Source organism: Typha latifolia, chromosome 4, assembly GCF_019914945.1.
Source record: "Typha latifolia isolate L0001 chromosome 4, TyphaL0001v2, whole genome shotgun sequence".
Classification (NCBI taxonomy): domain Eukaryota; kingdom Viridiplantae; phylum Streptophyta; class Magnoliopsida; order Poales; family Typhaceae; genus Typha; species Typha latifolia.
In genome coordinates, this window is record NC_133089.1 from 3,232,398 (window position 1) to 3,259,471 (window position 27,074).

General features: G+C 34.1%; 2 protein-coding genes and 6 non-coding genes across 9 annotated transcripts in view; all 8 read right to left on the reverse strand.

Annotated features, from left to right (window-relative positions):
* Nucleotides 1–150: 150 nt before the first annotated feature.
* Nucleotides 151–4,541, reverse strand: LOC140786501 (large ribosomal subunit protein uL22-like). Its single transcript, XM_073134982.1, has 7 exons — nt 4,397–4,541; nt 4,250–4,286; nt 4,104–4,144; nt 1,701–1,931; nt 1,509–1,611; nt 1,362–1,429; nt 151–511 (listed from the first exon to the last, which is right to left on the reverse strand). The coding sequence occupies exons 1-7, from the start codon at nt 4,397–4,399 to the stop codon at nt 470–472; spliced, it is 525 nt and encodes a 174-aa protein (XP_072991083.1). The 5' UTR covers nt 4,400–4,541; the 3' UTR covers nt 151–469.
* LOC140787853 (small nucleolar RNA snoR74) lies at nt 2,186–2,315 on the reverse strand. The gene has a single exon (XR_012108924.1). It is a non-coding gene; the product is annotated as a small nucleolar RNA snoR74 (small nucleolar RNA).
* On the reverse strand, nt 2,430–2,561 carry LOC140787854 (small nucleolar RNA snoR74). The gene has a single exon (XR_012108925.1). It is a non-coding gene; the product is annotated as a small nucleolar RNA snoR74 (small nucleolar RNA).
* Nucleotides 2,674–2,804, reverse strand: LOC140787858 (small nucleolar RNA snoR74). Its single transcript, XR_012108928.1, has one exon. It is a non-coding gene; the product is annotated as a small nucleolar RNA snoR74 (small nucleolar RNA).
* Nucleotides 2,922–3,052, reverse strand: LOC140787855 (small nucleolar RNA snoR74). Its single transcript, XR_012108926.1, has one exon. It is a non-coding gene; the product is annotated as a small nucleolar RNA snoR74 (small nucleolar RNA).
* On the reverse strand, nt 3,172–3,302 carry LOC140787856 (small nucleolar RNA snoR74). The gene has a single exon (XR_012108927.1). It is a non-coding gene; the product is annotated as a small nucleolar RNA snoR74 (small nucleolar RNA).
* LOC140787850 (small nucleolar RNA snoR74) lies at nt 3,422–3,551 on the reverse strand. Its single transcript, XR_012108922.1, has one exon. It is a non-coding gene; the product is annotated as a small nucleolar RNA snoR74 (small nucleolar RNA).
* Nucleotides 4,542–5,721: 1,180 nt separating the features above from the next.
* The window catches only part of LOC140785853 (uncharacterized), a 29,963-nt gene continuing 8,610 nt past the window's right edge, over nt 5,722–27,074 (reverse strand). For both annotated transcript variants that reach the window (XM_073133920.1, XM_073133921.1), the window contains 15 exons: nt 26,771–26,859; nt 22,897–23,036; nt 22,621–22,783; nt 22,315–22,450; nt 19,864–19,960; nt 17,773–17,899; nt 12,756–12,815; nt 11,374–11,492; nt 9,756–9,880; nt 7,975–8,199; nt 7,622–7,782; nt 6,404–6,567; nt 6,231–6,313; nt 6,077–6,162; nt 5,722–5,944 (listed from right to left, as the gene is read on the reverse strand). In XM_073133920.1, coding sequence (XP_072990021.1) covers nt 5,801–5,944; nt 6,077–6,162; nt 6,231–6,313; nt 6,404–6,567; nt 7,622–7,782; nt 7,975–8,199; nt 9,756–9,880; nt 11,374–11,492; nt 12,756–12,815; nt 17,773–17,899; nt 19,864–19,960; nt 22,315–22,450; nt 22,621–22,783; nt 22,897–23,036; nt 26,771–26,859 — 1,919 coding nt within the window. In that variant the 3' untranslated portion in view covers nt 5,722–5,800. The remainder of the gene's footprint in view (nt 5,945–6,076; nt 6,163–6,230; nt 6,314–6,403; nt 6,568–7,621; nt 7,783–7,974; nt 8,200–9,755; nt 9,881–11,373; nt 11,493–12,755; nt 12,816–17,772; nt 17,900–19,863; nt 19,961–22,314; nt 22,451–22,620; nt 22,784–22,896; nt 23,037–26,770; nt 26,860–27,074) is intronic.

The following is a 27,074-nucleotide window of genomic DNA, read 5'->3' on the forward strand; positions in this document are numbered from 1 at the left end:
GTTACTAAGATTTAAATACCTTTTTGTACGGATAACCCTCGCAAGAGCCAAAATTTCATGTGCTTGGAGATATTTTGAGAAGATGGAATGTCATTTTTAGAGAGGTCTGATGAAAAGGAACATAACATGCAGTTCAAGATAAATGCAATGTTATGCCCCTGAAGAGTAGCTGCAAGTTCTTCCTATAAATGATGGAATCCGTGTTCCCAATGCTGCAAGGTTTAAAATCCAACAGTTGTAGTATTGGCGAGAGATAAATATGTCGACATCCTATGCTGCATTCAAATGATCCTCACAATTTACGAAAACTAGCGAAATTTTTTGCAACCAAGAATATCTCCATAAAATGAGAATAATCCAACAAAAATGTTCACTAGCTTGCAGATCTTCTAGCGAACAGCGAGGTGAAAACTACATGAAAAAACTGCTGCTACTACAACTCTTCGAGAAGATGCTCCACTCCTCAAAGCTAGACATTCTTAGATTTCCTGGGTGCAATCTGTGTCTCGGGCTGCAATATCAAAAATATAAATAAGGTTAGAGGATGCATGCCTACTATATTACATGCATAACAAATTGAAGAAAAGTAGTAGTTGGCATAATCACATGCTACCACTTTTGATATATATGAAAAGCTTGTCACAATTATTTGATAGAAAACTTTCTACAGCCCAACTAATTACATTGCTTAATTAAACATAGTGTTGGTTAAATGTAATAAGCTTTAACTAGGTCACCAAGTCACCATCGCTTAGAAGAGATTATATATAAATAACAAGTTTATTTGATCCCTTAGGAGAAGCTTCTAGGTCATTGCCACTCCTAAGACCCCACAAATACCCCTAGCTAACAAAGTCAATATGCTATTAGAAAGTCTTGCAATGGTAAAAAGCAATCTACATGGAAGCTAATATCCTTCCAAAGTTCATGGCAGCTGTAACCAACTTCAATGAAAACATTAATATACTATTCTTAAAAATAAATCAATATCTGACTGAAAAGCATGAAAATACAAATAAATTCGATCTCCAAGAAACAATACCTGCTTAATTGCATAAAAATATAAACTTGAGCATGTGAAAAAAAAAAGTTCTAAAGTTTCAGTTTTCTTAGACAAAGACTGGTGTGCCCTTTCTACTTCAATAATAAGAGCATAACAATAAGAACTCTCTCATTCATTTAACTGTTAACCAGTGCCCAAGAAATTACTTTTTAACCAAATTAGAAACAAAAAATAAAAAGAATAAAACTTCTTGCAAGGCCCGTAATTAAAGATAAGGAGAAAAAATTCCACAGGCTTAAATCATAATAACAAGATAAAAAGACTTGTAGCACACAAACAAGAAAGAGAAGGTAGTTACTTCTTTTTTTACTGCCTCTTCCTTCTCTGACAAGACCAATTCAATGTGACATGGAGAAGACATATAAGCTGTCAAAACCACAAGAGTCAGTAAACTTAATCTTAGAGAAACTAAATAGGACTATTTTAGCTCAAGAGATGAACTCACGATTGATTCGTCCATGAGCACGGTATGTGCGACGCCTCTGCTTTTGAGCTTGGTTCACCTGGATGTGCGATATGTAGAGAGCATCGACATCCAAACCTTTAACCTGATGTAATAGACAGACCAGAGAGCTTTTTAAAAGAGTCAAAATCCTTAAAATTGGCTATACAGAAAGGATGGAGGATGGTTTCATACATCAGCATTACTTTCAGCATTCTTCAGCAAATCCAATATGAACCTAGCAGATTTGGCAGGCCAGCGACCCTGTCCATTTGACTGTCGGGCCTTAGCTTGGCCAGTGCGTCCTACACCTCTACAGAATCGACGGAATGGGATGGCCTGCTTGTGAGCAATCACATCTTCAAGGTATCTTTTAGCCTTGAGCAAAGGCAGCTGCCTAATTGCATGGGCTGTCTCACGGGTATTCTGATGAAATTAAGAAAATATCCAGTCAGAAACATCAGTTAGAGCAGGAGGAACCTTGCAATAATAAGGAGCACTTTCAATAAACAGACCATCAAAGATGCATAATGGTCAAAGAAAAAAAGGACTGGCATAGGAAGGACCATTTCATTAGGAAATTGAAGTATCTACAGGAAAGCATCATTTAATTAAATTAACATGATACCATGTTCCCCTAGTTCCATAGAGAAATATTATATGCTACTACACAATTTCTTCCATGTACCATTGTTTACTGAACCATTTGTCATAAACAAAGTTTCCAAAGGTTCACCCAATAACAATGTTATGATTTACCTAAAGTTTACAAGAGGCCTGCTTATAAAGGAAACAGATCCCTGCTTTTTTTCCTTTAGGAACAATTAAGTATCTACATGAGAGCATCATTCAATTAAATTAATGTTATGCCATGTTTCCCTAGCTTCATAGAGAGAAATATTTTATGCTAATATACAATTTCTTCCATGTATCATTGTTTACTGAACCATTTGTCATAAACAAAGTTTCCAAAGGTTCACCCAATAACAATGCTATTTATTTACCTAAAGTTTACGAGAGGCCTACTTATAACATAAGATAGACCCCTGCTTTTTTCCTCTAGGAACAATGAAGTATCTACAGGAGAGTATCATTCAATTATATTAACGTGATGCCATGCTTGCATTGTTTTAAAAAGTGAAGGATCTTACGCTATACATAATTCCTTGAGTGTACCATCATTTACTGAACCATTTGTCATTAACAAAGTTTCCAAAGGTTCACCCAATAACAATGTTATGATTTACCTAAAGTTTACGAGAGGCCTACTTATAACATAAGATAGACCCCTGCTTTTTTCCTTTAGGAACAATGAAGTATCTACAGGAAAATATCATTCAATTATATTAATGCGATACCATGCTTGCAATGTTCACTTTCAAAAAGAGAAAGATCTTAAGCTATACATAAGTCCTTGAATGTACCATCATTTACTGAACCATTTGTCATAAACAAAGTTTCCAAAGGTTCACCCAATAACAATGTTATGATTTACCTAAAGTTTACGAGAGGCCTACTTATAACATAAGATAGACCCCTGCTTTTTTCCTTTAGGAACAATGAACTGACAAAGTATCTACAGGCGAGTACCATTCAATTATATTAATGTGTTACCATGTTTGTGTTGTTTCAAAAAGAGAAACATGTTAAGCTATAAACATTCCTTGAATGTACCATCATTTACTGAACCATTTGTCATAAACAAAGTTTCCAAAGGTTCACCCAATAACAATGTTATGATTTACCTAAAGTTTACGAGAGGCCTACTTATAACATAAGATAGACCCCTGCTTTTTTCCTTTAGGAACAATGAACTGACAAAGTATCTACAGGCGAGTACCATTCAATTATATTAATGTGTTACCATGTTTGTGTTGTTTCAAAAAGAGAAACATGTTACGCTATAAACATTCCTTTAATGTACCATCATTTACTGAACCATTTGTCATAAACAAAGTTTCCAAAGGTTCACCCATTAACAATGTTATGATTTCCCTAAAGTTTACGAGAGGCCTGCTTATTATGAAAACAGAACCCTGCTTTTTTTTCCTTAGGAACTTCAAAATATCCACACGAAAGTATCATTTAATTTCACCAAAATGATACCATACTTACCTAGCTTACAGAATAATTGCCATCTCCCAAGGGTTCCCCATATAACATCACCCACCAAATCATACACTTTTTGTTAAGGAAAATATTTCATACAAGTTTAGCCAAGGAATTCCATTTCACAGTACATAAAATAATTAAAATCGGATAATCTCTTAAACCCACTTGAATAAGCAGGTTCATAAAGAACAAAGCAAACGAGAAAAAAAAGCTGCTCTTGCCCTTAAGCGATAAAATTACAAGAAACTTATCTACATTCACAACCAATAATCCTCGTTCACCAACTCCTAGTTCTAAGTTATTTCGCAGTCTGCTGCAGGTCAGATTCATTTACTTTCTTTTATAAAGAAATAAACAAAACGTAAAACTTATACATACAGAGAGCAGCAACAGCAATAGTAACAACTACCACGGGACAAACATATTTGTGCAAAAAAGAAACATCAAACTTTAATCATCGGCATTGCCAGATAGAAAAGAGCGAACCTTGAAGTGAACCCTCAAGTCCCGGCCCATGGCCTTGGAAGCTGCAACGGACGCAAATAAACATAAACTCAATCAGCTAAAGAAGATCTCTAGATAAAAACAGATCGAATGAAAGGAAGATCCGAAAAGAAGCCGAGAAATCATACACTTGGTGGGATTGGCGGGCTCCTTCGAGTACTTCACCTGCGATCACGATGAAACCAAGGGAAAGACACAAACAAATTAGGGCATTAGAATCCAAAAGACGAGAATAGAGAGATCAAAGGATTCGAGATCGAGAAAGAGCAGCTCACCATTGCTGCGTGGATCTCAAGGCGGATCCCTCTTGGCTCCTCTTGGCCTTCTCTCTTCCTCTGCCGCCCGCAGAAAGAAACCCTACAATGAAGCGACTTTATATAGAGCAAAACCCTAGCCTAATCTGAGATCGTCTGCACGGCCTATTGTAAGACTTTATTTACAATGGGTATAGCATTTTGCCACGAGGATAAAACCAGCTAACCAAGATTGAGGGCTAGATCGAGTCCGCTTGGTTATGGTTTCCTGCGTCCGTACCCTTCACAATTTTCCTTATTTGCATGCATCATCTTCTAATATCTAAGCTGTAAGTATTATATTTGCGTGTTGATATTACCCTTTAAAATAATAATGATAAAAAAAAAGATATAACCCTTGAAATACTAACAGAAAGATTAGTATCACTCGGTAAAAGTTTTTTTTTTTAATTTTTTTTCAATTACCTTGCTACTATGAAATTGTAGGATATTAAAATTAACTGCAATCTTTTCCTTTCTGTGGCTGTTATCACTTTGTAACACCTATTTTCAGAATAGCAATAATAACGGGTGAGAATAGTAGAAAGTTTTTAACCAGACTAGCTCTATTTTAACCTTTTTTTTTCACCAAAATAAACACCACCTAAGTTTAAATATTAAAAATAGTCTATTTTACTGTAGTTCTAACCTAAAATACTTTAACTGCTAAGCATTTTTATTAGTAAAAACCTCCTGGGCTAAGGAATATGAACTATTTTTCTAAAGCATTTCAATAAAAATACTAATAAGATTAACATTTCATTTAAACAAATAGTAATTTTATTAATATTTTAGGTAAAATATTTAACAGTTAATGATTTTATTTAAGATTATAGTAAAATAGATTTAAGTTGGGGTTGATCAATTTTGGTAAATAAATATTTTGGTCAACAACTCTAGTAACCAATGCGACAGTGCTCAAATGGTTAAAAAAATCCCATATTGTGTGTGTGTTTCTGAGTGATCGAATCCCAGAGCACTGGTTTAATTGGAATACAATTAAACTCCTAATTTTTCTAAAGAAAATGAGCGATAATAGCAGTAGTATATATGATCACAGTTACGTGATGCTAATTCAGATAGAGACGAGAATCAGACGATCCCAGAAAGGTGGATAATTATGGTTACTCATTTTGGCATTGACAAAGAAAACTAGCCCAGAGACAGAACTTTAGTGTCAATCCTATACACATAACAGCGAACCAGTCTCCCTGTCTACCTTAGCAGATTTACCTTCTTACAAATCGAAGAATGAAAGATATCGACAAACATTTCACATCTCATTGGAGGCTAAAAACCCAGCAGCCTTTGAAACAATTACCCACTTTGTTTAATTAACTTAAATGTACAGAATGATCATTTCATGGTACAAAAACAAGCAAATGACTAAAAGTGATAAGTTGAGAAAAACGTGGAGAATGCAATAACATCTGCCCAAGTTGGAAAGAGGCTCTTCAATTTCTTTGCATCCTCGACGAGATACTGGTCTAGCACCGCCACATCAACTCTTAGAGGTTCAGAGCTATTGGCCTGTTGTGGACATAATTAATATGAGTGAACTGATTCAGAGAACTTGATAAATTCTAATTGCAATAGTATTCATCTATGGAAATACGATTTATAGTATGAGATGAGCAACCAAGATCAGTAAAGACTACCTACCTCCAACCAGAAAGTCCAATTATCATTGCTTTTCCCACTAAGTCTACAAACATAAGATGGTGGGCCACCACTTACGGATTGAGGAACTGCAGAGAAATTCTCCAAATTAGATAAAGCAAGTCAAACAAAAAAGAAGATAAAGATGGAACCCTACCTGGAAGTGAGTTGTCAGCAAAAGACCAGTTAGATAATGGACCAGTAATGTTAAGAACTGAAGTCCAGATCTCCGATAAGGAACTGCAATTACCAAAATATGAAAATAAAAAAAATAATTATACAAATAAAAGTTTCTCATCAAGAATGCATTCTGTAGATGTCCATCATTACCCTAAGTAAAGTTCAAGCTGCACTCTACGATGTCCATTCTTAGATATCGATGTTGGCTCAAGATTAGATAAGTGAGGCAAGTATTTGTAGTGCTTCTGAATGTCATCATGTTGTGTGGGGAACTTTAAGCTTCCAGAAAACAAGAAAGAGACAGGGTATGATGCCTGAAAAAGAAACAATCATTTGGGATTAAGCATTGTCAGAATGAGAAGCAAAGTCTACCTCTGCTACTAGGCTATTCACACCTAGCAGCATGCTCGTACAGTTAGACACATATGCTTAGGTAATGCAGAGCAACCAAGGAACATGAATCCCAATAGCCATTTTCTCCACCGGCATGACAGATTACTAGAACTGAGCATGTCAACAGTCTGTAATAGTATAATATAGGCTTATAGAATAATTCCATGAAACAAAATAAAAAATAAAGATATAGGAGCCATATCTTATAATGTGAACCTTTTAGAAGAAGTAAATGCAACAGTTTAACAGATGATACCAGTATCCTTTTTACCCTGTTCCACAGGGAGAAAGACATACTGGAAGATTCTAGTTTAGACTGGGATTACAACCTTGGATTTGCAAGATTACCCAATTGAGATGAAATCATGAAACATAGCAGTAAATGTGAACACTTTCAATAGATAATGGAACATCGGTGTTAAATGAGAGTGGACCAGTGGTCAAAATTATGGAGCTTGTAGATTGCTTGGTAGTCAGTAGATCAGTTAATTGTTAAGAAATCTAACAAAATATTGTATGATATAATGAGCTGTTATATTATTTATAAACTTTCATACAGAGCTTGTAACCTTGTATACTGCATTGGGCCTGAGCTAACTAAGCCTTGAGCCATGGCCAGATTCAGGCTAAGATTAAGGGGACAAAAATAGTCTTTAGGCCAGATTTGAGAAATAATATCAAAATCCAGAGCATTCATCTATGCATGGAAAAAGGTCTTAAACGGCATCAAATAAACTTCAATTCTATTTGCTAGGATTTCTACAAACAGCAACAAAGGATATCTAAGAACTGTAAGATACAAAATATTAAGTGTTCTTGTTATCAACAAAACTATTTCTACAGAGGAAAAGATCAGAGGAAAGCAAGGTGATCTTTCAAATTTCTTTACAAAGAAGGCTATAAATGAAAGTTCTGACTGGCATCGATTTGTTATAGCAGTTGGCAAAGGTAGATCATTCAAATTTGTGTACTTACCACCCAAGAGCTTCTATCGAAATGATAGTTTCCTTCAAAAACGAAATCTGAACTAATGCTTAGGAACTTTGCAGCTTCGGGTGCATTGTCGAAAAGAAAAGCCAACGAATTGGAATCAACTACAGAGAAATCATAGCTCGAGCCCACAATATTATTAGCATCTGTCAACCACCAAAAGGAAAAATAAATTGAGACGCTATGCAAAACAAAGTATGACAGATCCAAGATTACAATGCCTGGCTAGTAGTCAGTGACTACATTATCAAAGATGCTTATTCTATTAGCAAAGCTGTGACTTCTCAACAATGCCATAAATAAAAAAATAGAAATTTTACAATTTTAATAAAGCAAACCTGTAGTCACATATGTGTGCTGTAGGATAACCCTTTTTGGTGCATCAGTACTGTATGGAAAAAACTGTGATGACAGGGCAAGAGCTAGCACAGTAAGTTGTAACAAGCACTGTAAAATGGAAGTCTTTGACAACCAATGACCAGCAACAGGCAATACTGGACCAACACACCACCCAGTCACCAGTCCAACTGCAGCTGCAACTATAATGTCCGGTACAAAATATCCTACAATTAGACCAGTATTATTATTCAGTATCCCCACAACTGAAGTCTATAAGGAATTACGGGTAACCATAAAGAACATGTATACACACACACAAACATATACATAAATAAATAAATAAATACGTGTGTTTGTGTGCACACACACACATATATATATATATATATATATACTTATACATACATATGTATATATGTATGTATAAGTATATATGTATGTATATGTATGTACATGTATGTATATGTATGTATATGTATATATGTATGAATATATATATGTATGTATATGTATATATGTATGTATATGTATGTATATGTATATATGTATGTATATGCATGTATATGTATATATGTATGCATATGTATGTATATGTATGTATATGTATGCATATGTATGTATATAAATATATGTATTAAAATCTACATTATAGTGTTTTATCTTTGGATTATTTTTGTAAATGATATTATATTAAAGATAAAAGAACAGCTAAATATAAATGCATTAATTAAAACTAATATTAATGATTGAACGCTCCATAATATGATTGAATACGCTATAATATAATTAAATGCATTATAACATTCAACACATAATATTAATTAAAAAAAGGGCTCCACATCAACACAATAAGGCACGTGACCGTGCTGCACCGGCACGGTTCGACATAGGGTTGTGCCGCTGGCATACCCTGTGCGAAGTGCCGTGCCACTACCGGCACGGCCATCCTTGAAGGCAATTACATGTTTAAGTTTAAAACAGGGGTGTAAATTGAAATTGGGGCAAATCATAGGAGATAGAATATAATTTGCCAAATACACATCTATACAAGTGTATTGCTACAAGCAATATTTGTTATTCTGTTGTAAACTATGATTAATTTGATGTTTTTCTGTGCAAAAGTTGTTATTTCTATAGATGTACATTTCAAGAGGTCTATTCAAAGAAATTGGGAATTCTATGACCTTATATTTAAGCTATAGATATTCCTAAGCTGACTGTTGCTGATGAAATGATGGCAACTAAGAGGTGGTGGTCTTTTGCAACAATAACTGAAAAGGAGTAGGTAAAATTGGTCAACTTGAAGTGGTTTTCAGCAATAAATAATGGGCTAGTATCAATGTGTTTTTTTTGTTCTAAATAATGGCATCAGATAAGATATGTTGGATTCAAACAACTTCAGCATTAAGAGGAATGGAGATCAAGTGGATTACAGTGCAGCAATGTTGAACTTTATACGAGCTCTGGCCTGAGAGATGCAACTAGTTTCTTACTAGAAGATCGAGCCAAACATTGAGAATAATATTAGAGTAAGAAGTAGGCATACTGTTAATCTCTTTAAAAACTAATTGTTTGGTCATTTTGATCAAACAATTCATATTTAATCACATCAAGAAAAAGAAAATAAACAACTAACTTGACTGGAAGACATTTCATGAATATAAGCTCATTAAACAATCCTAGAATTACCAACAGTTTATAGTTTACGAAAGGAAATGCAATTTAACTTATCAAACAAAGAAAACTGTCAACTCAAAAGGGATAAAACAAGGAAACTCACCATAAGTTTGTGGAAGAGATCCCATCATACCCATCTTTTCAATCAAGAATTGGATAAGGAACCCACCGTAGTACACACCATATGTGAGACAAGGAATTAGAGGGACCACATATCCAGCTAATGACCTGAAGCCTTTTCATTATCACGATACAAATATTCAAAAATAAAAGATAAACAAGTTTCGCCATTCTAAAAATGTCAGATATACCATGATTAAGTAAGAAGCAAGTATGGTAGCAATGTTCTAACTTCTAGCTATAATATCACACTCTTCATAAGCAAATGGCAGCTTATATCTAACTTGGTTCTAAGCTACTTTGCTTCCTACTTTGCCATGAAGATGAACTTTTGGCATGAATATCATGCCACCAGACTAACTGTGCTACCATGCCAATACTCGCAATGCTACGATAAGACAAAAGCATGAGAGGAGGAGCTCAGGAAGCAGGTGATGGTGCAGAACAGGAGCCAGAGGGTGGGAAGGAGAGGGAGAGGTGCAAGTCCAAAGAGAGGGATAGTTAATTTCATTACCAGATCTCAATTGGTCGTTGTGGTAGGTTCTTTCTCTTAGCAATGCCTACAGTGGAGGAACATGTTATCCTACACTTCTTTTGTCTACACTCATCCGGTTGAGATTCTTCTTTCTCCTATTTTTCTTTCTTTTATGATGAGATAAGTATGACTAAAAGTAAATCTAAGAAAATGAGTTGTTAAGACAAATCAATTATCAACAGATATACCCATGATGACATTACTGCATGATAATAACTTGGCATTTGGCAGCATCAACAAATCAAAGTCAATACTCACATATTCTAGTACATCTAATAATTTCCCACAACAAAATCAACAAAAAAGAGGTACACTGTTAATTAGAACAGAACGCCAATAGGCTATACATGATAGTCCACCACTTTGTTGGGCACAGTATCAATCATGCTCATCAATCATTACCAACTCATATTAAATGGATGGTTAAATAATCCCATCGCAGAATTAGTGAGTTGTCTCTGACTACTCCTCAGACTGGTTGAACAATTGAGTTGGCATTCACCAAGTCAACTTAAACTAGGACATAACCAATTAACTAATGTTGAACATTAGTGAAAGCATATCGCTGCAGGAAATTCACTTCTCCCCTTATTAACTTTACATTAGTTAAACTATCCCCATTATCAACTAACTGATAATCTAATTGCAAATATTATTGTAGCAATCACACTTTATTTTGGTTAGCATAGGCAACCTGGAATTTCTTCATAGCTTATTCAACGGCGTTTTTGCAATGTAAATAGCAGTTGTACTTTTAATTGACAAGAATAGGCTTTTGAAAGCTAAGTGCATATATTTTCTATAATCAATGCACATTTTGCTATAATAGGATGCACAATAGAGTCTTTTTTTGGCAATCGAAAAACAAAATGCAATTAAGTTGCAAAAGGCCCCTTATTCAACTTCAAGCAGTATAAAAATATCAAAGCATAAATAAATTACCATGCGGATAAAATGCCTGAATATCAAACAACTTTGCAAGAAAGCAACTAAATTTTCTTAGGAGTATTTGCAATAGCATAAGCAAAGAATAGATTCATATAAGAATGTAGGATAATGATAGTACTTGAGTGATCCAAGACCGAAATGCTTTCTACTTATATGGAAGGTGAACCATCCAAGAAGCATAGAGACGGATATGAAGTATGTCAAGAATCCTCCACTCAACCCAACCAGCAGATAAGCCTGCTCAGAATTAGAGCATGTAAGTGTGGTAACCAAAGATTGAACATATTTGCAATAACCCGTCATTCATCAAAATACAAATTTCACGTAAGGAAGTACCAATTAAATAAGAAAAGAACATTGATAGAACAAACGCAAACAAGATGCAAGTTCAATCACATCAGAGTTTCTGCTAGCTAATAGCAATTAGATCTTAATGTACTCAGCAAGCTTGTGAATCGTCATTGGAAATTTTGGTTTCAGTTTTAGTAAAGTACAAAACATTTTGGCCATTGTGATGGTTCTAGTTCTGTCTGTAGGTTTCGGTCTTCTTTTAATAAGAAAATTTTCAAAAAAATCTGAAGAATACCAGAAAATGTTAAACATTCTTTGTCATCATCATTATGCAACATGCAACAATACAATCCATAGTCAAAAGTCAAAACATTGCTTGGTCGTCTTACTGCAGAAAGGGCTGATTTGTGCATGAGGTAAGCAGAAACAACTTACTTCTCTACCATTACATCAGATCTCTACTAACAATCAGCTGGACAGGGAGAATAAGATCCCTTGATCCCTCACTTAAGCATATACATAACTATATATATATATATATATATGGAGAGAGACTAGAAAAGTTGTTACATTTTGATTGCATTTCAGGATTTACTAAAATCCCAAGGTGGAGAGTTAAAAAGTGACGTCACTTTATTAGTTTATTTAACCCTTGGATTAACTTTTGTGAACCTCAGTTTGCACTCAATTATCAAAAGGTGTTAGAACTTCTGACAAAAATTTAACATAAAGTTTCTAGTCAAGTTTTTTTTATATATAAAAGATATATAAGAGAGAGGGAGAGTAAGAGAGAGAGAGGCCTGAAGGTTTGACCAGAACTACAACAGAATAGATTACAAAGTCTCTCATTTTAAAGTCTAACTGACCAAAAGAATCATTGATTATACATGGTACCTAACAATCTGTATTCAGTAACCAACTATTAGCTAATTGTGTAATATATGCACTTCATTTGGAATATTTTGGAATACTACTGTAGCAAATGGCAAAATCATGTAACCAAAGTGATCTTTGAAAGATCATTTTCTTCATCTATATTCTACATGGATTTTTTCCTCAAAATATGGGCCATGAGTATTTAAAGGTAAATGGTTAGTATGTCAATCATCTTTGGCAAAAAGCACCTTATAGACCAATGACTATCCTCTTATTCTGCACAGACTGAAGGGTCAATGGAAGAAAAAAGAAACAAAAACAAAGAATACTTACCAGAGTAATTAGAGAATACAGACCGAAAGCACCCCAAAAGCAAGCTTCATCAATTAGAGCCTACAAAATAATGATGACATTTTTGACATACTAATGCACCAAAATGGACAACAGTATAAGGGAAAATTGGAGCCAAGCACCAGCGGAGAACTGAAGATGGCATACTCAAAGCTCTAAAAGAATTGAAGTTATACTGAATGAAGGGCATGCAAAACATTGTACTGTTTTAACTCTTAAGCATCAAAAATATCATTAAAACCCATATTTCTTAAGTAAAAAAAGGTATTTCTGTCTCTGTTTTATAATCAAAGAAAATCAGAAGATGGCGCTGACAAAATTATATGTATCTCTGCTATGATATGGCAGATATTGTAGTTTAATTCACAGAAGAATTCAAAAGAGACATTTGGGTCATTCAAGGATGCTATGTTCCCATATGGCATAAGATCACCATAGATTATTAGATTTTTCGAACAACCCCTAAGGTTTGAATCTATGTGTTGCAGTGAGTAGATGTACATTTGCACAATTTAAAACTCACACTTAGGGGTGACAAAAATTAATCCAACCTGATAACCTGACTCATAATTGGGTTTGAGTTTAGTCTAATCGGGTTTGGGTTGTAAACAAGTCAACCTGCCTAAACTGATTAATAATCGAGTTGTATTCAAGTTTATACTACTTACCCGTTTGACCCGTTTAAATATATGAGTCGGGTCGAATCAACCCGCCAACCCAATAATATATATATATACTCTAAACATAAGCCCTAACCTAACACACTATCTCCTCATCTAGTTCTCTCATCCCATGCACCGCGTCGAGCTCATCTCTCCTTCTCTCTTTCCTCCCTGACCTCGACCTCCCATATATATATATATATATATAACTTGCCAGTTCGCCATGCGCCCCTCTTGCTTGAGCTCCACCTTCTCATCTCCTTCCTCCCCGACCTCGACCTCCTGCAATCCGGTGACTAAATCCCTGATAGCCTCGCTGCCGTTGTCGTGGCCATGCTTATCACAGGCTATGGCAAGGAGCGCATCAAGGATCTAACCCATCTTCAATGGATCTAACCACATCTTCACTGGATCGGACCACATCTTCACTGGATCCGTCTTCTCCGGTGAGAGATCCATCACCAAATCCATTTTTTTATTCCAGATCATGATAGTTAGGGGCAGCTTGTGATTGTGGAGTTTAGGAAATTTTACTTGATAAGTGGATATGTCCCAAATCTGGTGATGGTCTAAGAAGATTAGTAGTTGATCTATCTTCTCTCTTTCGTTTCTGATGGCCTCTCCTTATGTAGTTATCATACTAAAGCATCTCTAAAGATCTGCTTTTCTTGACTGCATCTTGCTTTCAGACTTACAGGATTAAGGAATGGGATCCATCTCTTAGCTGTCACATGAAAGTAAGCTTACTTATTTTGACTTCTTCTTTAAGGGAGGCATTATTTCTTTATTGTCATTTTCTCATCTATCCCACTGCTTTAGATCATGCTGGGAAGACCATTTGGTTTTTCCTATTTGTTCACTTTTATATGACAGTTGACAGATCAAGTATTATTTTCATTCAGCAGTTCTGCTGCAGCTGCTTTACCTGCTAGAGGGGTATACCAAATTGATGCAATTATTTTGTTCCGTGTACGAGTTGGAGAAGTCTAAACCTGTAATTCTAACTGGTGACATCCAGAGATTGACATTTATAATCCTGCTGTAAGAGATACATTTTTTGAAAGCCTATTTATCTTTTTTCACTAATTTGTGTTTGGATTGGAATTGAGTAACTTTCAGCAAGGCTTGTTTGTGCTCTGAATTTCATCTCATTGCTTGATTCTAATAGGGCTTTCTTTGGTCTTATTTGATAGTGGCACATTCTGACACTCTGTGCATGTGCATCTTTCAATTTGTACAACTTTTATTGACAATATCTAACTTTCAGCAAGGCTTGTCTGTGTGCTGAGTTTCATTTCATCACTTGATTACAGTAGTGTTTTTTCATCCTATCTGATAGCGGCACATTCTGACATTCTGTGCATACATGCATCTTTCACTTTGTAGACCTTTTGTGTCAATATTCTAGTATATATTAGGCTTCAGATGTTTTTCAGAAATTGTTCCTGCATGTGTCCTTTATTGTGGCTCATACTTTGCAGTTTGTACACAAATCCCTGGGGGTTCTGAACCTTCTATTTCTGTTGGCCAAAGTATTTCTCCAAACTCCCAATTTTCTTTGTTTGAAAACCAGCAATCATTAGTTTTTAGGATCACCCTCATATAAACCTCTCACCTGTTCATGGTTGCTTACGCATGTCTCATATATTGATATAAGTGACTTGTTTGGAGAATCTGTGGGTATTAGGAGTTGCAACAAACCTTCATACCTCACAAGGATGTAATTTATTTAATCCAAAACTCTTCCCTGATTGGCTATCTTGTACATAGTTGAAGTGCATCCAAATAAATTGAATAGGTATTGTGTTCCCAATTGCTTATCCTTTCAGATTGAGATAGTTAACGGATTGCATCTGAATCCAACCAGTGGGAACCCATATTAAGTCCCAGCCATCATGTTGAAGAGTACGTTTTATTTTTTACTCTCAAGCTGCTTCCGTCACAAATTGTATTTGATTTTGCATCACGTACATATGCAATAGTAAATCCTAACTTTTTTTCTTTAGGCTGCCTTTTTCTTCTCAGAATTTCTGATGTGTCTACTAGGAAATCTATGCCCTCTTATTAATTTCAAATAGGAATAGAGGGGTTAATAGCTCTTATTAATGTCATATGATATCTGTCCCTACTTATAATGGATTATGAATTTAATGTTAGATGTTGGTGGTTGAGTTGTGAACTTGAAACTATATTAGACTTGTTGTATTTGTTATGAGATTTTTAGACTTGAAAGTTGGAACTATGAATTAAAGTTAGTACTTAGATTTATTTACTTAATGTTAGTGATTGAATTGTTGTATGGATTTGTTATAAAATGTATTTATGGTTGAATGCTTAAGGCTTAAGCAACACTTTATCCACAGCTTGCTGAGCCCTAGTTACGCAACACTTTATCCACTAACAGATGCTTCTTATGCACATCTTTGATATCCATCATACTGGAACAACCTTTGAAAGTTTCTTATTGTTAAATTTGAAGCGCTTGTTTCTTCAAAAGGAAGTATGGAAGCAAGAGGCTAAAATGGTATTGATCCATTCGACACACCATAATGAAATGGCGTAATTATTTTTGTTCCTCTTGAGATGCTTTCTAGTATTTTTGAATTTAATGTTCTGATAACTCTCTATCTTATATCTTAGTTATTTACGTTCTCTTCTTTTATTCTACTTGGCAGGGTCGTGATCTCTGAATAATAAAATAGAGGGTTTAATGTTATTGTTTACTTATTTCAAACTATTTGTAATTTATAATGGATTGTAAATTTTAAATTTTGTTCTAATTGACATGGGATTGTTAGATTTGAGAGTTGGAACTAAAACTTCTCGTATAGATTTATTCTAAACTTTGTTCTAAATTTTATTTCATACAATTTATTGTATGGATTTGGGCTTAAGAGCTGGAACTTTGATCTAAACTTCAAACTTTGTTATGTGGATTTGTGTTATGGTGAATTATTAGAATTATAATTTTTATGTTGTATGAGTTTTGAATTAGAAAATATTATTTTATTTGTATAATACACTATTTAAATAGGGTAAATTAATAATATTAAATTTTATATAGGTTAAACGGGTTAGACGAGTTGTGTTATCGTGTCGTGTTAACACGACCCATTTATTAAACGGGTTAGATGGGTCGTGTTATCATGTCGTGTTAATATGACATGTTTATTAAACGGGTTAGACGGGTTGTGTTATCGTGTCGTATTAACACGACCCGTTTATTAAATGGGTTAGACGGATTGTGTCGTGTTACCCGTTTAATAATTGAGTCGTGTTCGTGTTTAGCAAATGTAACCCGTTTATTAATCGGATCGTGTTCGTGTTAGGGTAAAGTTGACCCGACTCAAACCCGCTTAACCCGACTCGATTGCCAACCCTACTCACACCCTATCTGTTTAATATTTATTTTATATTTCGAGGCCTACATTTTGGAATTTATACTCAAAAAATACCATAAGTTAAAAATAGAAATGGAAGATATTTTACTAGATTATCTCAAATTACCCCTGTTATCACACTCTAAGAGTATGTTTGATAGCTAAAAAGTAGAGTTCAATAGATTGACTTACAACAATAAAGTGACTCTCATTTTAAGAAAGAAAGCCAATCGAAGAATTGGAATTGCTTTTGATAGGTAAGGAAGTTAATTATTTGATTTATGTTATACAAGTATACAATCAAATATCAAAAGTATAAAACGTTTACTACTTTCTCCCCTCACTTTCTAGCAACTAAACACTCCTTAAGGAAGACTCCCTCTTAAAAAGCATGGGAGGGTATTTTTGAAAAATCAAGTTTGATTTTGTCATAATATTCTGTTTTGATACTTTTCCGTCAAAAGCAAAGTCCAAAATGTGGGGCTTTAAATGTAAATACTGAAAAGATAAGATGTGAACTCTAAATACATTAAAATGTAGTGTGAAATATAATTTCCCTTGAGTATCAAACTGAAAACATATCTGGAAGACCTTTTTTAACATCAAAATTGCATGTTCGTCCCATTTCAGCAAATAGTTGTTTCATACTTTTCCTGAAATCAGTATGTACCAGTAGAACATCTATCGATTATAAATTTATAAGCAAAAATATATGGATGATTTCCACATCATACAGTAGGCTGCACTATTGCTTACCAGTTGATGCTCATATGACATAACTGCATCAATGAAAATTGTAGATTTACTTAAAATTTTAATATATATATATATATATAAGAGCCCCACAAAAACCAAGCATTTAAGAGCAGTCCGGTGAATGACTAAGTCTAACCACAAGTAACATCATCATAATTTGCAGTATGTATACCAACTCCAAAGAAGTAAGAAAGTTAGCACCTCTTCTGACAAATGGAGACGTGAAAGGCCTAGAGAAAATGGGAATCCCCATAAAGTTCTTGGAAGCAGGAGACCAATAACTGAACTTGGAACAAACATCAAGAGTGCCAAATAAGGGTGAGCAAACCTGCACTTTTCAAGAAAAACATCAGAGCAAAAAAATGTGCAGCAGAACAACTATTTGAATTCTCAATTTATAAAATACAGTACAGGTCGCAGAGTAGTTGGAAAGAATTGCAAACAAACCACTTCAACATTTTGACAAATGGAAGAAATCTCTAATTGATACGAAATTCTAAATTTAGAAGACTAGAAAATTTGTCATTACAGGCAAATTTCGCATGACTACAAAACAAACTCAATGTGATGGTCAGATATACCCTTTCAATCTAAGAGGTTATAATAAATGAGAGATTAAAATCCTCTTGTGAAGGTAAGGTTGCCTGCAGCTTACTCTTGTGTTGGCAGAAGCCCCGTGGGCTGTAACATCATTTTTTTTTCCATCTTTGCAGAGTAATAAGAACATATCCAGGGCAAGAGATGAAAAATAAAGATCATTTAAGTCGTGGTCCCATACTTATAAAAAGTTTGCGCACCAACGGTTGAAAAGGGGGTCTTGGCTAGTGCTGATAAAATTCTACAGTAATAAACTTCACCAATTTACGTAGAGCCTTACAAGGAAATAGGCACCATAATAGTCACTAGATGAACCACTCAACCAATTCTCTGCTACACAAATTTGTAATGATGAGAACACAATTAAAACTTCTTGCCAACAAAAAATGGGATGTAGTTCTCTGTTTCTCTTTGCGTAAGTGTCTCATCATAATCATCCAAGAAATTCCCACCACAAATGAGATCAAATGATGATGTAGATCAAAATTTTACAGGGATCCAAGCTGATAGAAATTGTTGACCCAACAAGAATTCAGATATATGTGCTTTATTTTGATCAGCACAAATTCAAGCAAAAGAGGAGCCTTTGTGAAGCCCATAAGAGTATAAGACATCCTGGAAGGTAGCTGGTTAGGACAAATAGAGAACCTCTTCAAAACAAGCTCTGATGTTAAATGGGTCTAAATGGAAAAGGAGGAAGATGGTAGTTGATAATAGAGAGCATCATGTTCTTGACAGCACAAAAATCAAAGAGTTAACTGAGATTGCTTATGCTCTTGGCAAAAGAGCTATCACTTAAAGGCAATGGATTTTAAGTTTCGCCATATATGGAAAGTACTGATTAAAATGCACTGAAAACTAAGGCCAGAATTCATTGATCATGGCTGAAATTGTCAAGATGCTTGATTTTAAACTTTCTTCCATATCATTGTTGGCCGAAACCAATTCATTTCATGTCATTTTTTTTCTCTTTTTTTCTAGAGGTCATACCAAAGCCAACCGCAATCAAAATCGAAACTACAAACCATGCTTAAAGTTTTCCAATCAATTCTAAGCAGACCGAACAAATTCAAATGAAACAAAATGGAGCAATCACATGACAAGGGCTCTCTTATTTTCTTTTGGCCTCGTTGGACTATCTGTAACATAGAGATGAATATAAGTCCTAGTGTCAATAGCTTGTGTTTCCCTCTGCCTAGATTTTCCAAAGCATCAAAAACTTCAGACCCTCATTAAATGACTAAACCACACCAACCTAGATTTGAGCAACATATCTGGTGAGTACTAGAACTATAGCACCAAACTTTAAAATCTGCAAACCTTCTCAAAATTCAAATATTATAAAGCTGGAGATAGGAAATAATTTGGATGATGACAATGATGTGGCAACAGAACAATTAAATGGCATATTGGATCATGCATTGATTGCATTTGTCCCAATAACTGTCTTCTACTTTTCCTTTTGATGATATGTGACAGTTCAGCTCATGCAAGGAGTATGCCAAACATTGGCAGACTAAAACACTCATATGGAATACCAATATGGCAGTTCAATAAGAAGCAGATATACGACTAACAAATGATTACAAAAGAAATAGAAGACTTATAATACATAGTTCTGTTTATAATATGTAAGAATCAATCAGTTGAGAACTCAATGACTCTAATATGACAATTAAAAAGATGAAATTTTACCAACTCATTGCATGCTTCGAGAAAAATAATCGTAAGACTGCCACTATAACTGGAACAATGATAGCGAGAACAACACCAAGAGCTTGAAATAATATTCCTGAGAAAGGATAAGAAAGCCACATTAGATGGATTACTTTTTAAGATTCTATCCACATAACCAGACATTTCATCATGATACAAAATGAGATATCAATCACATAGCAATAAACAACTATAACACATGTAAATGTCATAACAAGACGTAACTAATAACTGAATCCAGCAAAAGGCTAGCTAACTGGCAAATTGTCTAACACCTTCAAGGAGGCAATCAATCAATGCAAAAGTCAAAAGCTTTCATGGGAAATATTAAATGCTATAATGCAAGCTAAAATCAGTGAAAAAAAATGCAAATATCTGATGTAAAAGCATGTTGCTTTAATTATGTGATTCTAATTTCTAACGATGGTCGTGCTGGTCGGCACGAGGTGTGCCAAGTAGCACGCCCCGTCGTGACAGTGGCACACCCCTGCATGCCATCGACATGCATTTATAATATTTTTAATAATTTTTTTAGGATATTTAAAAATGTTTTTGGATCTTCGATATGCTAATCTTTAATTTTTAATTTAAATATATGTATTAAAAATTTAAAACCTACCTCACAATACTTTATCAAAAAACAACAGGTAAATATAAATATTATTCAACACATATTATAATTGAAGGCATTCATTAAAACTAATATTAATGATTGAACAATCTATAATATAATTGAATACTACATAATATAATTGAACACATAATATTAATTGATAATAATTTAATAATTAAATTAATATCTACTTGAACATAAAATGACGAGAAGGATCAAAAATTTCATTTGCTGGCACAAGAATAATACAAGAATATTGCATTAAATACTGTCAATATTTTAAAAAACTCATTCATTGATAGTATTACTCATTGTAACATCTCATATAGTCTTCATAAAATTAAAAACTTTATAATTCTTGATATGAATATTAAATATACACGAGAATGAACGGGCACCGGCACAGACACACCATAAGCATATGGAGATTATGGATATAAAGTATAATAAAGGTGTTTTGGCTCTGGTGGGTGTGATTGATTTGATGGTAATTATGATGAACTCATATCATCCTGTGAGTGAACCTCTCTTAATGTCCTATTACCTATAAGTTCAACTCCTCTATAAAAATAATACCTCTTTGAGAAGGTTATATAACAAGGATGCATATCTCATCTCCATCATCACCATCACTAGACTGAGTCTCGTTATTATCACCATCGTCATCATTATTATCATCTTTAGTCTCATTATCATCAATTTTAGCTAAGCTTTTTAAATGATCAGTTGATTTGATAATGATTGATAAAAATAAGAAAAAAATTTAAAAAATGATCCACATGGCATAATGACTGACACGGCTTGATATGACATGTGTGTCGATCCAAGTGTCGTGCCATTACTGGCACAACAAGTGTCGGTCGGCACGGGGTGTGCCAACCGACATAGCATGTCAATTTTTTAGTAGCAAACAGGCAAAGTATCCATATTGTGAATATAAGCTTCTTGTAACTTTGAAATCTAAAATGCAAATATGTAGATACCTTTTCTTTTCATGGAATGTATATGTCGTTTATTATATACAATAAAAATATCGGAAAACAAATCCATTGACTACTTGTGCAACGATGCTCATGCTCATATGTAACAAGGAAAACAAACATTTGAGCAAGGATGCCAATATGCTAAATGAAAAATTTTGGGACACAAAAAGATCTACATATAAAAATTAGAGATGAAGAAGAAACAAATGTTGCTTGACTCATGGAACTAGAACTAAAATTGGTAAGATAGAAGTGAATAAGTTCCACCTATTTCTTAGCACAAAAATTCATGTGAGAAGAAATATTTGCTAGTAAATGTCCTTCAATCACTGTTCAGAAAAAGAAAAAAAAAAGAGTCATGACTCTCATAATGGCAGCTCATATCGCGATTCTATGCTAGATGTTTTGGCCACATTAAATGATATCCAAGCTCATAGGACATAGCGTATGCTCTCCTGAGTTAAATATTTATTGCTCTAACCTATAGGCTGACAATTTGACTGAAATGGGGGAAATCTATTGTTTCCTACTTTTAACAAAATTCTGGCTTCCTACTGTCACCTACTTGATTTGAATGGTTTATGAAATTGATAAGTGATTCCTGCAATCATAAGTTACTAGTCTTAAAACTCATGAATCAGATGACAATCATGGTAAGGAAATTCATGTGGATAAGGCAACTGAAAATGAGGAACAGAAAAGCATAATTATTTCTCAGAAGAAAAAAAATAAGAAAAGTATAGTTCAAATATAGTTACTTGTTACAAGACTGCAAAGAGGATTAGACAAAAGAGCATAGAAGTTATCACTCTGAAGGTTATCACAAAAAAGTACCTCCTGTAAAGGCAAGAAAGGTATTCAACCGTGACGAGAGTGTCTTATTTGGAGATTGCAGAAACAGTGGCATGAGAAGGAAAATGGCAAGTGGCAGACTGTGAAGTACCATGGATACTTCTTGTGAATAGATCACCTGAAAGCATACAAAAGAACGTGATTTTTTTTTTGTGCTGCTCAAGCATCAAATGAATTAGACGCTTGCACTCTTATCATCATATATACAATCAAAGATGAGATGTATTAGTTGATGATCATAATAGAACTGGCTACAGCAAGTCAGCAACTACATGAAAACGTAAGTACCATATAAAAAGAAAGGTAATCAAAAAAAACAGCACGGTCATTCTTCATCCCATTTGATACAGCTCTGAGGGATCTTTCTTTGGCATCTAGCACCATTGAAGAATTAGCAAACGCCTTGACCAGGTTGAGCAAATTCTCACCACGTGCTTGGATGCTTCCAGGTCTGGAAGATAAATATTTCCAAACATCAAAAGATCCATTGTTGCAAAGTATGGGGCATAATGAAATTTGTATGAAAATGAAGACTATGGAATAAAAGATATCTTTAATGCATACAATAGTTTCTCCAATGTATCATAGGAGGTATGATAGAAATAACCACCGAGGACAAAAATAATATCAAGTCCTGGAATATTGCCATAATCTTCAGCGAAAATTCTGTAATCTGTGTCACCTGGGATTATGCCAAATAGATCCTGCATGTATATATATACTAGCCATAAGTCATCAACTGTACATATAGAAACACAGTAAAAATTTTAAGAATGTAGATGTTTTACAAATATAGTATCACTATGCTTCTAAACTTTTATAGATTAGTCATCCACCAGACATACTTCAACCTTAATAGTGCAACAAATTTCGAACAATCTGTAACATGCACATTTGCATGACGTTCTATTATGCACCAATCGACTATACCTACTTGATTTAGATGTCAGATTTCTTCCTTTATAAATCCAAGTACATTATTCGCTATTTTTCTATGGTTAGATGTCTTTCTCCATCATACTATCTTCTATGAAGCTTCTACTTTGACCTAGAAAATGACATAAAGTACCTCTTTCATCACAAAATTCTGTTCATGTGCTGTCAAGACAATTCAGATTTGTCTTGGGTAATGGCCTCAACTAGAAAAAGGGATAAACCTCTTGCAAGCAATAGAAAATTGGATTCCAAAAATAAAGAAGGTGCTCAAGAAACTACCACCTCTATTAACTCTTGAGTAGGACTTTCGTAGCCAAAGGATTGTATCTAGGATGATGCGCCAGATAACTCTCTAAAATTAACCACCTCAACTGGCATCTCAAAGGTCAATTGTTAAGATTGTTGTTTACACCACTCATGCTACACCTCTTCACTGTTGAAGTAATAGTAAGAAATCAAATCAATCTTTTAATCTTTTAATCTTTTACTAGATCTCTATTCCTATATTGTATTATTGTGCTCAACTAATTAGAAAGTAAAAGACATCTACTGAACAAACTTTGTAGCAAGTAATGTAGGGCCACAACTTAATTGCATTTTATATGTCAATTGGCAACAATGGGCTCTTGTGTTCGTCTCATATATAAACTATGTGCACTCAAATACAGCAAGTCATGTATCTAGTGTAGAAAACATATGCATTCATTTTTCAAAAGCTCAAACTTGCCAATTAAAAGAAAGACCGCAATTAAGTTACAGAAAGCCCAAGCAATGTGTCAAAGGTCACATTTCAGTTGCTATGGACATATTTACAGGTGTATGACTCTCATTCTGCTCATGTTCACTATAATGTTGGATACACAAGTTTGTCGGTACATCACATTGATCAGTTAGAGATGGATCAATAGTATCAAAGATAGAAAATTCTTCATGAAGATTCGAATCTATTTTGTCATTTAAAGGCGGATCGATAGAATTAATAACAAGAAATTATTCACCAAGATTCTCATCGGGTTTATCGTTGTTGTTATGTGAATAAAAAATATTTGTTTTGACAATATTACGAGAATCATATATAGAAAAATCACTCCATTATTAGGTATATACCGTCCATTTATGTCAAAGGGCTGATCAGCAAGATGATTGAGATTAAACGACTTTCTTGCCTCTAAATGATTCAAGTTAATATTATGAAGATTTGAAAGATGCAAAATAATAGGTTGCTTATGCATGAAATTTTGCCCCTAGTTTGAAAATATAGAAAATAAATTCTCAAGTAATACAAGCAATTGGTCAATAAAGGGAATACGTAATTTATTTATGTATTTCATTGTAACATAACTATGCACATATGTCCAAAAATTATGTATTTCATCTTTCTTTTACGAAATATGTAATTTTATTACAAAGTTCATTATAATTAACCTAATATACACAAGTAAAATTATGTATTTTATCCTTAAATACAAACTACATAATTTAATAACAAAGTTCATTGTAAGTTAGCAATGTTATTTTGCTACATATGTTCAAATGCAGTGTATTTTATTAATGTAATTATGAATTACATAAATAATATGTTATCTTTACTCACGATATAATGAAAAAGAATGATAACTTAACCTAATAACTCCTTCTATTTCTTTGTCCTAAATAATTGTATAGCTCAACAAAATAATGGTGATAAATTATGCATCACTATCTTCGAAGATATTGATAAATATATTATGATTGTCCGAAGAGCATATGTACTTCAAATCAATGTCAAAGCCACCTAGAGGGATTTGTATTACTTGGAAGAACTTCGACTTCAAGTCTAACAAGCTGCATTGTCTGTTTATACTTTTGTGAACAATACTACCGCCCTTATACTACAAAAATCTCTTCTTCTCGTCCAAAGCAATAGCATCATTATAATGATACAGAATCTTCACATTATGGTCAGATAGCTATTTCATTTTGAAAAATATAATGAATGAAGGTAAGACAAGATGAAGAAGAGAGATCCAAAGAAGAATGAGAAATAAGAAGTAGCTTTCTCTCCATTCCTACAGTGTCCAATCATTGCATCTTTATGTAAAAAAATTTGTTTTCTCTGCATGCGGTATTTAATAAGATACTCGAGTACCATAAACGTAAAGCAAGAACGAAAAAAGAGAAAAAAAAACTTCAGTTGCAAGGGAAAACGAAAACGAACCTAGAAGACAATTGAAATCCAAGTGTGTTTTCGGTGTAAATTTCCCCTTGGTAACTTAGAAATCATATTTGGAGTATTAGGCTATTATTCCTTTTACATGTCATAAAAAGAGTTAACACGTGAGATGTAGTTGTTTTATTGACAAGTATTTTGCACAATAAGATATTAAATAAGACCATAGTTATCAAAACCATATCAATATTGACCCGACTAGAGATCGGATCATTGAATTATTGGTTCAACCAATGGGTAATCCAATCGGACTACAGGTTTATTTAGAAATATTTTAAATATTTAATAACATATTTATAGTTGTAAATAATTCTAAAAACTAAGAAAAATAACTATAAAAGTAAATATGACTGTATTTCTTTTATTATTTAGACATTTTTAACTAATATTTAAGTTTAATTGTTTAAGTATATCAAATCATATCTTAATTACAATTTTAATTTTTTTCATTATGATTACTTTAATTTTAGGACTAAATCACTCTTAGGGTAAATAATAAAATAATTGAACACTAAGGACAACCGGATCATTTGAAAAAATGACAACTCAGTTGGTTCGCAGCAACCTATCCAGGTTGTACGGTTCACTGGTTGAACCACTGGGTCGCCCGATTTATACCGGGTCAATTGCATTTTCCGAATTATTTGGTGATCGGTTCATCAATTCACCGGTATGACTTGATAACTATGAATATGACAATGCCTATGAGATAGTAAAAGTTTCTTTTGCAGTTTCACATGTCGGAGAGGAGCAAAGAGGAATTGATATTAAAGCTTGTCCTTGGCAATACAAGTAGAGGGAGGGCATGCCAAACATTTGAGAGAGAGGGAGAGTTGGCATAAGAGAGAAAGAAAACACGGAAAGGAGAGGAGCAAAGAGACATCACTTGACGAGAGCAAAGGAAGGGACAGAGGAGCACTGAAGAAGCAATTTAGAAATTCACTCGTTATTCATAGGTGTTGACCAGCCAAGCCACTTGCTGCATGTGCCACCTGGCACTCAACCTATGAGCTATGTTCAAATGTTCAATATGAGAAAGGTACAGGTGGTTTCCTATGGCACCCCTACCTCTCATGATGTCAAGTGGGGCATGAAACATGCTGACGGGCATGGCCCAACATGATACAAAAATCCATGCATGTGAATGTCAATCACAATTTAAATGGAAACCTCATTTAGAAAGATATCTGTGGAAGATAAAGCTGTGGAGCACAATATGTGAGTATTGCTAAATCAAAAGCAGGGAACAAGTAAGAAAGCATTTGCACTAAAAGGATGTGTAAATTGTAGAACCTGTGCTACACTGTTTGCCATGGGATATTTTGCAGCTTGAGCATAAATATTGGAAGGCCAAGAACCAGGTCCAGATTGACAAACTAAATCTGTAGATCAAAAGGTGAATAAGAACAACAGCATAGAGTTCCTACGCAAAGAAATATGTGTGCCATCTATTTTCATCAACAATGCATAGATTATAACAGTTTCAATCATAGAGCAAAAGCAATCATAATTGCTAGCACATAACATAAGCAAAAAGCAAGTTTGTTAAGAGTAGCAAGAGAGGACATGTGCAAGCATTAATATGCAGTGCATGTAA

What these genes read in the sequence shown, in the direction of transcription:
- LOC140786501 (XM_073134982.1), bottom strand. An exon ending in GCCCGCCAATCCCACCAAGT is followed by an intron (nt 4,145 to 4,249) that starts GTATGATTTCTC and finishes CGTCCGTTGCAG; the next exon opens with CTTCCAAGGCCATGGGCCGG. An exon ending in TGCTCATGGACGAATCAATC is followed by an intron (nt 1,430 to 1,508) that starts GTGAGTTCATCT and finishes TGGTTTTGACAG; the next exon opens with CTTATATGTCTTCTCCATGT.